This window comes from Fulmarus glacialis, unplaced genomic scaffold (genome assembly GCF_000690835.1).
Source record: "Fulmarus glacialis isolate BGI_N327 unplaced genomic scaffold, ASM69083v1 scaffold14092, whole genome shotgun sequence".
Classification (NCBI taxonomy): Eukaryota; Metazoa; Chordata; class Aves; order Procellariiformes; family Procellariidae; genus Fulmarus; species Fulmarus glacialis.
In genome coordinates this window covers 4662-19692 of record NW_009196053.1, presented here as the reverse complement: position 1 = coordinate 19692, position 15031 = coordinate 4662, and the positions used below count along the sequence as shown (strand labels likewise).

Genomic DNA, 15031 nt, shown 5'->3' with positions numbered 1-15031 from the left:
TCCTGCTTCCCAGCAGTTAAATCCACACTTGAAAGCAAGGGTGATTGAGACAGTAATGACGGCTGTAACTATGGCATGTTTATTCACTTGTCTAGTAAATTATTTTGTGAAATCACGCTCTGTTATTAAAGTCCAATTGTTAGAAAGACTTTTTGAGAGAAATGCAGTAACTACACTTCAAAAAAAGAAAATATCTTTATAAAAAGAAAATTTTGACAGATTAATTTGGTTTGTATTGTCAATGTGTCTTTCAGAAAATCTGATTTCCCATTCAGCCTCCTCACTTTTAAGGAAGTTAAAATATTTTCTCTATCACAAAGGATGGTGATCAAAGTGTGCTTTCATGGCAACAATCCAAGGTTCCCATAATTTTTTCAAAAATTTTCCTCTTTTGAAGCACTTACATGCTTCACAGTTCAGAATGAAAAAAAAAAATCCACTGCATGTATTAATCAGAGTATGTAAATAAACATTACATAAACAATGAAACAAATTTCAAATAATTTAAACTTTAGTTTTGGTTCTTTATATTTGTGGAGTGCATTATCCTTAAGAAAAATAGATGCTTTATTATATTTGAAAGAACTGTATTAAGATATTGAAATTTTAGCAGAAGTCACAAAGATTGCACAACATACATGTTTAATACTTCAGATTCTTTATAAATTTTATTTGTTAAAAAGTTTATCATGTTTTTAAAGTATCATTCTTTAGAATATTGATTACCAGATTGCCACAGCATTACACATAGCAGATTTACAAACACCGATATAAAAAACCCCTTCCTGTTTTCATTTTGTATGTATTTTTTGAAGCTAGAACTGCTTTAAGGAAGAAGAGCTTTCAGACTGCACCGTTTTAAAATACCAGAATTAATTCTATGTATGATAACAGATCTACTTTTTAATTCTAAAATTACCCATCTTTATCCTTTCAAAGTAACTGTGGAGGCTGCCAGTAAATTGAGCCTCAGTCTGGCAGAGAATCCAGAGGATTCACATAGAGCAAGCTGGGCAAGCAAGTTTTGTAATTCTCACGGTAAAAGCAAAAAACACGTGCCTGGTTTGGTTATTGCAGTCTGCTCTGTCTTAATTTTATGTAGAAAGCTTTGGGAAAGGGACCAGTTGTCTTTAAGTTAGTTGCAATTTATTTAGAAAGTTAAAATACATGTGCAATACTTCAGCAGAAGACAGCTCTCAAATGTATTAAATACCTTCGAGTGTTTAAAACATTTTTTAAAAGGGAATTGTATTTGTGAATTCTACTTTGTTGTCTAAAAAAGTCATAGATTTACCTGCCAGAAAAGTTGTGGTTTGGTGAGCTTGATTCATAACTATGAGATTGAAAATGTTTTAACGTGAAATCTGAGATGAAGCACACTGAATAAAGATTATAACTATATGTATTATTCCTTCAGTACCACAAATAACCATCTTTTTAGTTTAATCTTCTTTCCAAGATGTCTTGGGAGTATTTTAATTTCCAAGGATCAGGGCCAATATAATACATTTTTCTTGCATTGCTTGCATTTAGAGGATAACATATACCCTCTACCCTCCCTTAAAGTGTGGAGCATTCTGCATGTTCATACTTGTTTTCAAATGGCAGCCAAGGGCTGTTGGTCAGGGAGCCACTTTGCCAATTCAGATGTAAAGCAAGGGAAAGGGAATGTTCTGCTTCAAATGCTTTAGACAACTAACTGACATGAGGTCAGTTTTGCAGATTCTGTAGGAGTTCCTATTAGTTTACATAGGGAGAATGAAAAGACTGAAGTAACATTACCTACTAACTTAAGCATTAAAGTTTTTAAAAGGCAACTCCTGTACCTAATTTTCAGTCTTTCCCAATGGCACCCACACACACTTTTCTCTTTCTCTGAAATGAACTATAACCCATTCTCTGATAGTAAAATGATCCTTCTTTTTGCAAACACACGCCTGTCTATACTAAAAAAGGTACTAAATAGAGACATAGTTAAATGATTCCTTGCTGGCCTAGGTAGGCTGCATGATGTCTTACTGTATTTTACTATGATCAGCTGTACTGAGGATGGATGCTGCCATTCTGTTGTTCTTTGTGCCCACACACAATGAACTCTGTGAAGTAAAATTGTATTTAGCTTCCATTTTTTAAAAAGGAAACTTTTATCCTTTTAAAAAGGATAACATGGTACTGCTGATGTTTTTAAAAGCTTTGAGTAAGTGAAGAAATTCAACAGAGTAAGGACGGAATTAATTCCACCTCATTTTATCTGTCTAAAAGTTGTCTAACCGTAAGTTACAGTAAATCTCTCTATCATCAGAGGAAAGAAAGGGGGATCTCTAGAGAATGATTCTGAGCTATCTCGTATGGTTATCTCTGTCCATGGGCTGCAGAAGAACTCTAGAGGACTGGCTTAGGCTGGTCTTGTTTGGAGAGGCAAATGCCATCTTTCAGTGGCTGGAAATGCTATGAATTGAACCATTGTAAAATGCATGGGGATCTAAATCTACAGGCTTTTCTTTACTGTGGTTTTCAGTAGAACCTGCTTGTACCAGTATGATACATACTTAATAAGTTTCAAAAAGTAGAGGCTATTTTGTGTTTATTGTCAGAATTTTAGGCACATTGCTGGGTAAACTGAAAATAAAATTTAAATTATTAAGTTATCTTTTTAGGATTCATATCGTTAATGCACAATGAGCCGTGGTTTTTTTAGATGTGAATAGTTAAGTTTTAGCAGATTTACACCAAACAAGACAAACTATGTAATTAGTGATTTGTTTTTGTTATTAGACAGTCATAATTCAGACAATGGCATTTTGTTAGTTTGTTAACATTTCTCTCTAAACATTCGTATTCCATTCAAATTAACAAAGTAGTTTTATAGTCGTGTGTAAATTCCTGCTTCCCAATGAGACCAGCATGTACTTACTCAACTAAAGCACTGCAGACCTTTATGGTTACATCTATCCCACCATTGTGCAGGCATTGTATAATTTAGATTTTCAAAATACTTTACAATCATTTTGAAACTTTAAATTCTGTAAAATAGTTCTAAAGACAAAAATAGGTAAATGTATTGTTTGCAATAAGGGATATAGTTCTTTCTTTTAACTGTGTAATGTTAAGCAATTGTGAACGGTGAAATTCTATCTTTGGATGCTCTGAGGAATTTATATTGCAGACAAGATCTGTGTTGTTATTGGCAGGGACAAGAAGGGAAGCTGGGCTCTGAATGCTGGAAAAGGAAAAAGTTAACACTGAATGCTAAATAAAACTGTCTTTCCAATTGATCCACACATTTCTGTAGCATTAATATTTTCCATCCAAGAACATTTTTTATCTGCATATTGGCAGGCTGGACAGTTAGTTAATTTGAAGACTAAAATTTTAAAAGCAGATGATAATTTCTTGTCTTTGTCTGTGTTCTTTTAAATAGGAACAGATGTCTCAGGTGTTAGATGCGATGTTTGAAAAGCTGGTTGAAGGAGGGGAACATGTCATTGATCAAGGGGATGATGGTGACAACTTCTACGTCATTGATAGGTGAATCGCTGTGTCATCTTATAGCACAAAGTATTATGCAAAAGCCCACAGAGAAAAATCTATTTCTCTATGTACTTGTATTTAACTCTTACATATGTTTGCATGGGAGAAAGAAAAAAGAACACACGTGAACCAGTACAGCTCGGTCTGCACTACGGAGAGCGGTTTTTGAAAGGAGGCAGATTTTTATATGGAAATATGTCCCTGTCCTCTTCATGTATTCCTGGATGCCAAAGGCTGGTGGCTTTTTCAGTTTGATTGGTTTTTTTGTTGTTTATTTTTAACATGGAAAGAGATCTAACACAAAACACAATGGGAAAAGTTTTACAGCTTAATATTTGAAATCTTACTGAATTTCCATGCTATCTGTAGACCTTCTCATTCACATGAATGTTATTAGACCTCAAGTAGCTAATTCATTACTCTTCATTTGGAGATCTGTACCGGAAAAAGCAGGTAACTAAGTAAAATCCTAGATATTGATTACTGTTGAATCCAGTGAGTTAGGAAGAACATTTACTTTGGCATCCTTCACTAGTCTGTTGGCACAGGCTCCAGCCAGGCTGTCCCAAAACACCTTTTCTTACTTGTACCTTTAGTTTTAGGCTAACACAGTGATTTCTGAGAGTGTTCGAAAGGAATATTATGCGAGAACTCTGAAAGAAATGCAAAGGTTTTCAGTCAGTGTAGATAAGTATAACCAGCCAGTCAAAAGAGGTGATTATCCCACTGTATTCAGCATTGGTGCGGCCTCACCTTGAATACTGTGTGAGGTTCTGGGCCCCACAATTTAAGAAGTATGTGTAGTTACTTGAATGTCTCCAGAGGAGGGCAACAAAGCTTGTGAAAGGGCTGGAAGGCATGTCCTATGAGGAGCAGCTAAGGACTTTGGGCTTGTTTAGTCTGGAGAAAAGGAGGCTGAGGGGCGACCTCGTTGCTCTCTACAGCTTCCTGAGGAGGGGAAGTGGAGAGGAAGGGGCTGAGCTCTTCTCCCTGGGATCCAGTCACAGGACGCGTGGGAATGGTTCAAAGCTGCGCCAGGGGAGGTTTAGGCTGGACATCAGGAAGCATTTCTTTACCGAGAGGGTGGTCAAACACTGGAACAGGCTGCCTAGAGAGGTGGTCAATGCCCCAAGCCTGTCAGTGTTTAAGAGGCATTTGGACAATGTCCTTAGTAACATGCTTTAGCTTTTGGTCAGCGTTTAACTTTTGGTCAGGCAGTTGGACTAGATGATCATTGCAGGTCCCTTCCAACTGAAATATTCAATCAGAAGATTGTAGAAGTGTGTCAGGATTCTTTGCTGAAGAATCAATGTTTTTCAGCTTTGAGAGGTTACAGTTTGTCATCTCTTATCCAAAAAGCTGCAGGGACTTCCCAGTATTGTGTCGGCCTTGCAGTTTTTAGGCACAGTGAATCACCTCTAAGTCCCTTATCAATGAAATCATTGTACTGATTTTTGCATTACATTCACATGATTTATCAACACTTACCATACAAATATTTAGTGCTGAATAAAATGATGGCTCAGCATCAATGGGGATGGCTATGTCATGTTTTACAAGATACCAGATTTTGCTGCATTCCCAAATCAAAAAAAGTTACTAATTTAATGATGGGGAGAAGAAATCCACAATATATTAGATAAATACATATCTTTATTTCATAATCCTATGTTGCTTTTCATATACATTCCGTTTCCTGCATCTCCTCTATTTATTACATTATAAATTACTACTTCAAAATATTTTAAATGTTAAATAACTTCTATTATTATTTCAGTGATCATAGCAATTTCTGCGAAGACTTGTTACATTTGTATTTTGTGTGTTTAAAATGAAATTAAGAAACAGATACTAAGTTAGATCTTAATTTTTAATAAGTTCTGATGATCAATAGATCACTGTACATCCAGTCTACCTTTAAACTTAGTTAATGTAAAAACTAATAACCCTATCCCTCCCTTTAAAAAGGAACTACTTTTATTATTTATGGAAGTGATTGAGATGTCTCTGCAAGATGTTTAATGTCATTTAAAGAAGCAAATGTGTGTTTCAAATGCTTTATCTTTGGAATTCATGGTATAAAAAAATATAGTGAGAGGCTGCTTAGCAAAGACCAGGACTGGATTCTACTCACTGTATTTATATTTTATTAACAGAGGTACATATGACATTTATGTAAAATGTGATGGTGTTGGGAGGTGTGTTGGAACCTATGATAACCGGGGAAGTTTTGGTGAGTTGGCCTTAATGTACAATACACCCAGAGCAGCTACAATTATAGCCACCTCTCCTGGTGCCATCTGGGGTTTGGTAAGTGAAATACTTGTTTTAAGATATTATTTGTTTTAATTATTTAATATAAATTGCACTGGTATGTTATATCAGCATTAAAAAATGAATTATATTTTGGGAAGTTTAATTTTAAAAATTCTGAGAACTCCCAACACAATACTGTCTTTTTCCAGAATCTGCAGAAGCAAACCTGAGGCTTAAGAACACTGAGTTTTTAAAAAATCATTTTGTTTTATTCTATTTTAATGATAATTTCCCAAATTGCAAACCACTAGACAATTACTTAGACACATATATAAAATGTTTTCCCACATCTTGCTAGGAAATGCCTTTGGTTCCAGAGTAAAATTCAAATATGAGGTTATTTATCAATGGATAAATATCTGGATCTTTGACAACAGTAATAGAATTTACCAAAAGAGTAAAACTGGGATACCCATCTTCTTCAAGATTTACCTATCAATCTAATGACTGATCCCAAGATAATATTTTCCTGTTAAAGCGAAATGCATGGTTTTCACCACTTAATCCGTATGACTTTTGGGATCATGGCAGAGTTTAGGACACCGTAAGAATGGCTTTAAATTGGATTGGGTTGAATTGGCCAGCAAGTCCCACCTGTAGCAGTGAAGGCTTGCAAAGCATTTCACCTCTGTCTGTCACCAGGACACAGTCATATGAAGTTAAGAAAAGAAAACAGCATATGTGTAGTTTTTCCATCTGTCTGCTTCACTTGGATTGCCAAATACTAAGGAATGTCCAGTTGGCTGTTTAGGGCAGCAATGAATCTTGTTCTGCTGAAATGGCAGAAAGTGGACTGTGACCTAAGATCCAGACCCATATATTTTGGTTTTGTTTGTATGATAATATAAAAACCTCTTTGAGTACATACCAATATGTATGGGACCTCAGGATGATGAATAAACTTTGTAAACTAAATATTTAAATATTGAGGATTTCTTAAATATCTTAAATGACCCACTCAGCGTTCATTGTGTAGCCAACCCGTTTAAGATAAGCTCTCTACCCTCTATATGTAAACTCTATATGTATTCTCTGCCGAAGGGCGGAGAAGCTTTTCACAACGTGAATCAGATCAGGAGCTTAACTTTAGGAGCTCTTGATTGACCTCTAGAGGAATCTTTCTCAACTGAGTGTATGGGGAGACTAGCCAGCTAGTTTGACGGCTACGTTGAGTGACTAAAATTGGGTAATTTGAACATATTCAGCCATATCTAAAGTATTTGCTACCGCACACATATTTTCTGTTAATATACTTTCTTTTTCTCTTTGTGTTTACAGGACAGGGTAACGTTCCGAAGAATCATTGTAAAAAATAATGCCAAAAAGAGAAGAATGTATGAAAATTTTATTGAGTCATTGCCATTCCTTAAATCTTTAGAAGTAAGATTTCTATTGCATTATTTTAATGGCTGTAGCAGAGGTACCTGATAAGATTCTGCTTTTGCAGAGTTTAAATTTGGAATTCAAATTTTCTCCACAATAAAGTTTTGCATACTTTTGGAGAAAACCATATTTTTGACATTTCTAAATTTTCAGAATAATGAACTATTGTTAATATTGTATTTTTTTAAAAAACTTTTTTTTTTTACCTTTACCTTCATTTTCTTAAGCTTAATTTTACTGTATATTAGCTAATAAAATTAAATGACTTAGGGAATTTCAAAATACTCATTTAACAGCTATATTTTTACATGCATGCTTTTCTGAAAATAATTTTTGAAGACTTGGGATATATAGACTTCTTACAAAAGTGGAAGCTCTATCAAAACATGTAGCTGTTAAGAGTAATATACCCTCTGGAACACTATTCAGCAGTTCTTCCTTTTTTTAATGATTATCAAACCAGGAAAAGAAAGATACACTACTCTGTGCAAAGCTTCATGAAAAGAAATATGAAAGGGCTTTCTAAATGTAATATTGTAATGTTAAACAAATATTTCTTACATTTTTCTTTTTTTAAATGAAGATGTCTGAGCGTTTAAAAGTGGTTGATGTGATTGGCACCAAAGTATACAAAGATGGAGAACAAATCATTGCTCAGGTACAGTTTATTTCTAGTTTTAGTTTTTCTTTTCCAATAGGTAACAATTATCATATTATCTATAGATAATACATACTTTTAAACTATATTTTTCTTTCTCAGATGAAACAAAAACAATGAATCTTGCATCTAAGAGAGGTGATTATTTTGTTTCAGAAGCTCGTTTTTCACTTATAGTACTTTGAAAAACGTCCCTCTGTTGGTATGAATAAAGGAGTCAACATTTTTAGTATACTTAGAAATTCAAACTACATAAAAGAATGATTGCTTCCAATAAGGAATACTGAAGACTTACCTTGTTTTTGTTGTTAAAATATGATAACTTTTTGAAGAAGAATGCAGAAGTAAACTCTTCAGGGTAGGCAACTGAGATTGTCTTGCCCCAAAATAATTATTGGATATCAGATAGGCCTTTGGAGGCTTTTTATACTGGAAACTCTGAAAGGGAAATAATTTGGAAGGAATACAAAGGTGGAGAAACAGGAGTAAGGATCCTAAAATCTTCCACAACATTGTTTTTCTCTGCTTTTTGTATAAGGCACAGTCAGCTATGTCTTATAAAAAGGCCTTGCTGTCAGTTCTGTGTAGATGTTTTGATTATTATGTGCCTAGAGTATGGTTTTCACAGTAAAAGTGATTTCTTTTGCAACAGGTATCAAAAAGATGAGTTTCAAGGCACTGGCTGCAAATATTTTAATGTTACCGTGAAACTAAAAAAGAAATTTCACATTTCCTTTACTCACTTTATTTTTTTTCTTCTGCAGGGTGACTTGGCTGATTCTTTCTTCATTGTGGAATCTGGAGAAGTAAGGATTATAATGACAAGGAAGGTAAACATCCCTAAAACACAGATTTTTTTTTTTTTTTTTTAATCTTGATGTATTCTAAGTGTTAAACAGTAATGCTACCATTGTTACTAATTTTGCTTATGCAATCCTGAGTTCAGCAAATCTCTCTCTCATTCTCTCTCTTCCTTTCTTTTTTTACCTGATATTTCAGGGTAAACAAGATGTAGAAGAGAATGGAGCAGTTGAAATAGCTCGATGTTCAAGAGGACAATATTTTGGAGAACTTGCTCTTGTAACTAACAAACCACGAGCCGCTTCTGCATTTGCTCTTGGCACTGTCAAATGTTTAGGTATTGTTCAATAATATTTTATATCTAATATAAAATGATACATAATCTATTTGGTTGTTTTTATTGTGAACTCTGTCTCATTCTCCATAATATAAGATTTAATTACATTTACCCAAATGAGACTGTTCAAGTACATCATCTATTATGTGCATTCCTATTTACATTATTTTTCTGCAAAAATTATTTGCAGTTGATAACCGGTATTAAACACAAATTCTCTGATCACATGGAAGTAAAAATTGTTTCAGGACAGTACAGAGAGTATTGCTGCAAACCATTTATAGCTATCAGATAAATGTCTAATACGCTGCACAAAGGTAAAGTATTTCTTTTCTCAGTAGACTGACTCTCATCCAGGAAATAACTGTGGTAAAAATCCTGTCCCGTTTTATCACCATGACTTAATTCTTCGTCTTCATCAGCTGTTTATTTAATCATTCCATCGCACTGTAGCCTCAGGCAAAGGAAAAGCAAAGACCATAAGAGTTGTGCTTATAGACAACCCCTCACATCCATTGCTTTTCATGGTCTGTGTTTAGCTCCTAAATATTTGTATCAAATTATGGGAAAGCTGTAAACTGCAAAGACGGATTTGGCATTCTTGAATGACAGTTTGATTACCAAGCCAGTAAGCAAAAAGTTTCTCACTTACTCATAAAGGTATTATTTTTTAAAATCCTTATCTCCAAACACACAGAGATGATCAGGCCATAAAAATAAAAAATGATAGAGGAAGGAATAAGAGGCAGTGGTGAGGAAGAGTGTCATTACCCAGTATGGGTGAGTTACTAAGATCTCTGGCACTTCCCAAATAGCAGAGATCTTGAACTTTTCTTGGGAGCCAAGAGACTACAGGCCACCAGGTTGGAAGCTGGTTGAAGTACGAAGTTTCCTCCCTGGCCTATTGGCTAGAACTACAGAGGATAACATTATGTGAAAAGACGAAGAAAATATTCTGGTCGGCTACACATTGACATTGCATGTGAATTACCATCTCCAATTTTTCGTACGTTTGCTGAGAAATAAGTATCTATTACAATTTCCAGTGTGGATGGAAACAAGTAAAAATAGCAAGGAAATATGCCAAGGTAGACCCCAAATACAGCCAACATCATCAGCAAAGGATGTGTTTTTTTGAAATCTCAAGGGTCTTAAAACTGTGGAGGAATCCAGGCCTCTCCAGACTTCTTCAGCAGCTCCTGGGTCACATAAATCTTAATATGAAAATATTTTCAAAACAAGAAACCCAGCAAATTCTAAGTTTATTTATGAAGTTTCAAGACAGCAATGTGTTGGTTGATCTTGATTTTGTTACGGTAAGTGGTTCTCTTCTGTGCAAACGAAGTATATGCCTTAGTAGTATCTGTCCTGTTATCTAAAATTTTAAACTGGAATGTCATAAACACCAAGATTAGTGTCTGCAACTGACAAGCATGTTATATTCTTTCTCTTTCTCTCCCCTTTTATCTTAGTTATGGATGTGCAGGCATTTGAAAGGCTTTTGGGACCTTGCATGGAAATTCTGAAAAGAAACATAGCAAACTATGAAGAGCAGCTAGTTGCTCTGTTTGGAACAAACATGGACATTGCCGATCCCAGTGCATGAACTGAACATTGGAGCAACAAGATCTGTTATGAGAATATAGCACAGTAGTGGTTAGTCCACAGAGAAATTGTCTCTCTTCCTATAGATGCCAAGCATTTTCTGTGATTTTAAGAGTGGGTTTGGGGGTATTTTTTGGACTTACTACAGTGGAAGTACTCGTAAACAAAATAGGAATTTAATAAATTGCGGGCTTGATTTTTGAAAGTGCTTAGCATTGATGGTTTCATCTGGCATTAAGAAGTCCCATAGTAGCACAGCACCTTTGAAAATCAAGTCCTTTAACACAAGTCCTTTCCTTAAAGAGTAGATTTCAAAAAACCCACATGCGATGAACTTGTTAAACCAGCTTCTGTTCTTCAAAAAGACTACAACTTTTCTGGAAAGACTGTTAGTTTGAATGTGGTATGTTGAAAGTATTAGTGCACACAAAGTGTTTATATGTATTAATACAGAAGATATACAGTAGATATTACTTTCTGACTATTACAGTTGTCATGATTTTATGTTGCATTTATCACAGATGTAGTGAATCACAAGACTAATCGTAAGATAAAGCATGACAATGCATTTTGTGTAACGCTCATGACCCAAATCTGATTTTTAACATTTTGTAATTTGTTTTAAAGTCCTCTTTGTTTAATATGTCATGTTTCAGCACGACATTGTAATATCTTATGCAATTTAGAGGACTTGTATATTTTTGCAATAAACTGCATTTTTTATTAGTTACATGTATTCTGTACAGTCTAGAGTGAGGACAGCTGACAAATTAACCTTAATGCTTTAAAAGCAAAGGCATAGGTCGTTGTCATGTTCTACCTAATCATACATAACCTATATTGTTTTCCTTCTCCCTTGTTTTATATTTATGCATTTTGTCTTCTCTAACTATGCTTGTCCTCTAGTTAATTTTTTTTTAGATCTCACCTTTTTTATCTGTTAAATCTTTTACCTATTTCAAAGGAAATGATCTCTGTGTATATCTCTTCTTGCAGTCTAATCTTAGCTATCAAAGACCCGATTCAATTACTGAAGGGATTGATATCGAAAGCCATGCTAGACTAAGCTTGTACTTGAAAAATCCTTGTAAGGAAGTACAAAACTATTTTTAATTTGACAGATCAGTACTTCAAAAGCTTTGCACAAGTCTGGAAAGTCTGTCATTGTTAAAGCTAACATGTCCTGCTTTCAAAAACCTGTAGGTCATCATAAAATAATATCTTTTTAGCCATAATAGCATGGAATACCTTCTGAGACTGAGGACAGAGAATATCACCTTAATTAGGAGCACAGGACTCATTGCTTACTAGGGTCCGTGACTGGAAATTTCAGGCACAGCCTAATTTTTATACTGCTTCTGACCTATCTGTTGATGTACATGGAAAGCTAGTGCACATAATGGCAATTGGCAGTAGTTCTGCCAAAACGATGCTACAAGAATTGTAGGAAAGTTGCTTGTGCCCTGTTTCAAACACCTGAATTATAACATCTTTCCTTCCTAGATAATGACTTTTCTAATGCCATATATTTGTGTATGTTGATGTAATTATTATCCTATAGTTAGTGATATGTTACGACAATTTATATAATCATACCTGTATATGAAATTATGATTATATAATATGATAACATTATATAATTTATATCATATAGTATGGTATAAATTATAAGTCAGATTCCTACCAAAATACAATCTGAGCAAAAGCTACAAATGTCTTTTTTTTAACCTAGAAACCTGGTATGAATAATTGCACATATGATAACTTGCCTTTGTGCTTTTGATTTACGGAAAAAAAGAGAAGCCTGTTACACTAGAAGGAAATATCAGGTAACCAAAATCTACACTCCTGTCATTCTGTATGCTTAATCTCTAAAAGCTACCTATATTTTGCACTAGCTTCATGTGATTAAGAAAAATGCTAGAAATTACTTGTATGGCAGTAAACTACAATCAAGGCCATAAATGCCAGTCACGATATTTTCAATATTGTTGGTTATATTTAAAGTTTCCTTACAATAAATGACACTTTTATATATAAAAATCTATGTTTATTGATATTGTTGTGTTTTAATTCCATTATCATAAAGTTACAAGTGACCTATTTATATTCATTTATTAAAACATTCACAATTCTCAACACTCTCATGTTGATTTTCATAAATGATGTTATGCAGATGCTCTGTCTACTCAGAATAGATGACATGTTGGTGTAGTAATTGTCATAGCTACTCTGTATTTGATGATTTGCTCGTAGTTTATAGCTGGGAAAAAGCTGTGGACTGACAAATTTTAGATAATCGGAGACTTTGGATTTTCTGAGTCCCAAAGTACAGCTTCATGTTGCAGCAGTTTTATTGTGTTGCTCTTGGGGACTGGATGATTTCTGGAATTTTCTTTGTTGGTGAATTCAGGGGGGTTTAACCAACAGTAATAAATTGTTGCTTTGTAAGTTTTGTCCAAATCATTATATCCTTCATCAGTCAGCACTTGGGATTTCTCCTGAATCTATTCATACGTACACTTCAAACATGCCAGTTTTCGTGTCATAAATGTGACAAGTGTTCATCCTAAGAAGGAAATCATACCAAGTCACTGATTTTTAATGACCTTTCAAAAAAAGGTAGATAGTTCTAATAATTTTAAACAATGCTATGTCATGTTTACCTTATGAGACTGTCTGCATCCATATTTAGATTATCTGATGCTTCTGTTATTAAAGATTTTTATCGTCCTTGTTTGTAGTCAGGTCGCTAAAGGAACGGGACTTTGGCAATTACTTGGCACGTGCGAGTTAGTTTGTTTCTTTCCTTTCTCCCCCACCTTACCAGCGATTTATAATTCTACAGATGATCTAAATGAATTTGACAGATGGCTAAGTTCTAAAGGGGGGGCGGGAAACGCTCCAATGAGTTTGTTGAAAATATGCCCCACTGGGTGAGGAGAGAAAAGCCTGAGAGAAATCCTGTATGAGAAAGGCATTCATGGGCTCACATGTTACTAGGCAAAAGAGAATCCACATGGCAGCAGATGTTTACACGTGCCTTAACTGTGGGAAAAAAATTCGACCGCAGCCCTCAGTCGATCACAAGACACAAAAAGCTGAGGAAAGCAAGCTTCCTTGGCCCTAGTGCTGATGCCATCAGTTTTTAAATGTGTTTGTGCTTCATGAGATTTCATTCAAGTTCATCTGGAATAAACACGTCTGAAATAATTTCCTTCAGGATCTCCTGTTTGAGGTCCAGAAGTGATTGTGGAAGTCTTGGGGCAAAGCTGTGAAGAGCATTGTGAAACCATCTATAACCTAAACCACTGTTACTCCACCTTCTTTCCTCGTGTTGTCTTTTGTATTCAGTAAAGACTATTCTGGTCCTTGCTGAAATGGTGGGTTTGGTTTTGGTTTGGTGTTTTTGTTTTGTTTTGTTTGAAATGTTTGATGCTTTAAGCTTTCTATAAGGTGACTCTGGGATCAGTTACGTCATGATTTGTGTCATTTTGTAGTTTATGACACACTTTCCATGGCAAGCATTATTGTTTTTTAATATCAAGGTTCCCAGATGTGCAAAATCAGTATCTGCTGGTCGTCCTTCACAGACCTGGCACATCAAATTCCTAGTCTTCTTTTTTCAGATGCTTACTGCATGTGATAGCTTTTGCTGAACAAAGTGCTTTGCTGAAAGTCAGTTTGCCACAGCATGGACGTTCTTACATGCTCTTGCTAAAGTTTTTATATTAGTTCAAAGCTCTTTTTATCCATTCAAACATGTGATGGTTATAGGTGTGTATTTTTTTGGAGTTCCTAAGATACTTTCCTGTGTCTGTAGTCCTCAAATAAGTATTACTGTAGTTTTTTCTGGGAGGAATTGCCTCTTTCTATGCGGAGTATGTACAGATCTGTGCTGCTGACTGTCTTACAAAATTTAGGATCATTTTCAAATCATTCTGAGAGTTGGATTTCCTTCAGATACATACCAAGACTGTTTCCAAGTTCTTCATCTACTTTTTGGCTCAGAAAGATGCTTAACAGGCTGGACATGCTCACTTCATGGACCAAAGGGAAGCTGAATAATCTTGGTAGGATATGAAAAGCCCAAAGAATATTACATTTTAATATTGTCTTTTCTTCCCTCTAAATTATCTTTATTCTGACAGCCAGGTGAAGAGCCAGTGGCAGTAGGGCGATGTAAGGCAAGTGAAGTGACTGGCTGGGTCCGTGCTGGGACGTAGCAGTCTGGCTGACTGGGCAGTGACTCTCCCTTCCTCATCCCCTTTGTCCCGTCCCTGTCCCTTTTACGATGGCAAATCAAGCTGAGCTGGAGTGCAGTAATGGTGTTGCCATGGCTGTGCGAATACCATGTGTTTCCTCCCTAGAACTGGTAGAGGTATATGTATGTATGGGGG

At 35.2% G+C, this 15031-nt stretch overlaps 1 protein-coding gene across 1 annotated transcript in view; it reads left to right on the top strand.

Moving 5' to 3' along the window:
• PRKAR2B (protein kinase, cAMP-dependent, regulatory, type II, beta) overlaps positions 1 to 10768 on the top strand; it is a gene marked incomplete at its 5' end in the record, with an annotated part of 22057 nt that extends 11289 nt beyond the window's left edge. The window contains 7 exons of the mRNA XM_009572084.1: positions 3422 to 3528; positions 5688 to 5841; positions 7126 to 7227; positions 7814 to 7888; positions 8653 to 8718; positions 8888 to 9026; positions 10499 to 10768. Coding sequence (XP_009570379.1) covers positions 3422 to 3528; positions 5688 to 5841; positions 7126 to 7227; positions 7814 to 7888; positions 8653 to 8718; positions 8888 to 9026; positions 10499 to 10632 — 777 coding nt within the window. The remainder of the gene's footprint in view (positions 1 to 3421; positions 3529 to 5687; positions 5842 to 7125; positions 7228 to 7813; positions 7889 to 8652; positions 8719 to 8887; positions 9027 to 10498) is intronic.
• Positions 10769 to 15031: the final 4263 nt, after the last annotated feature.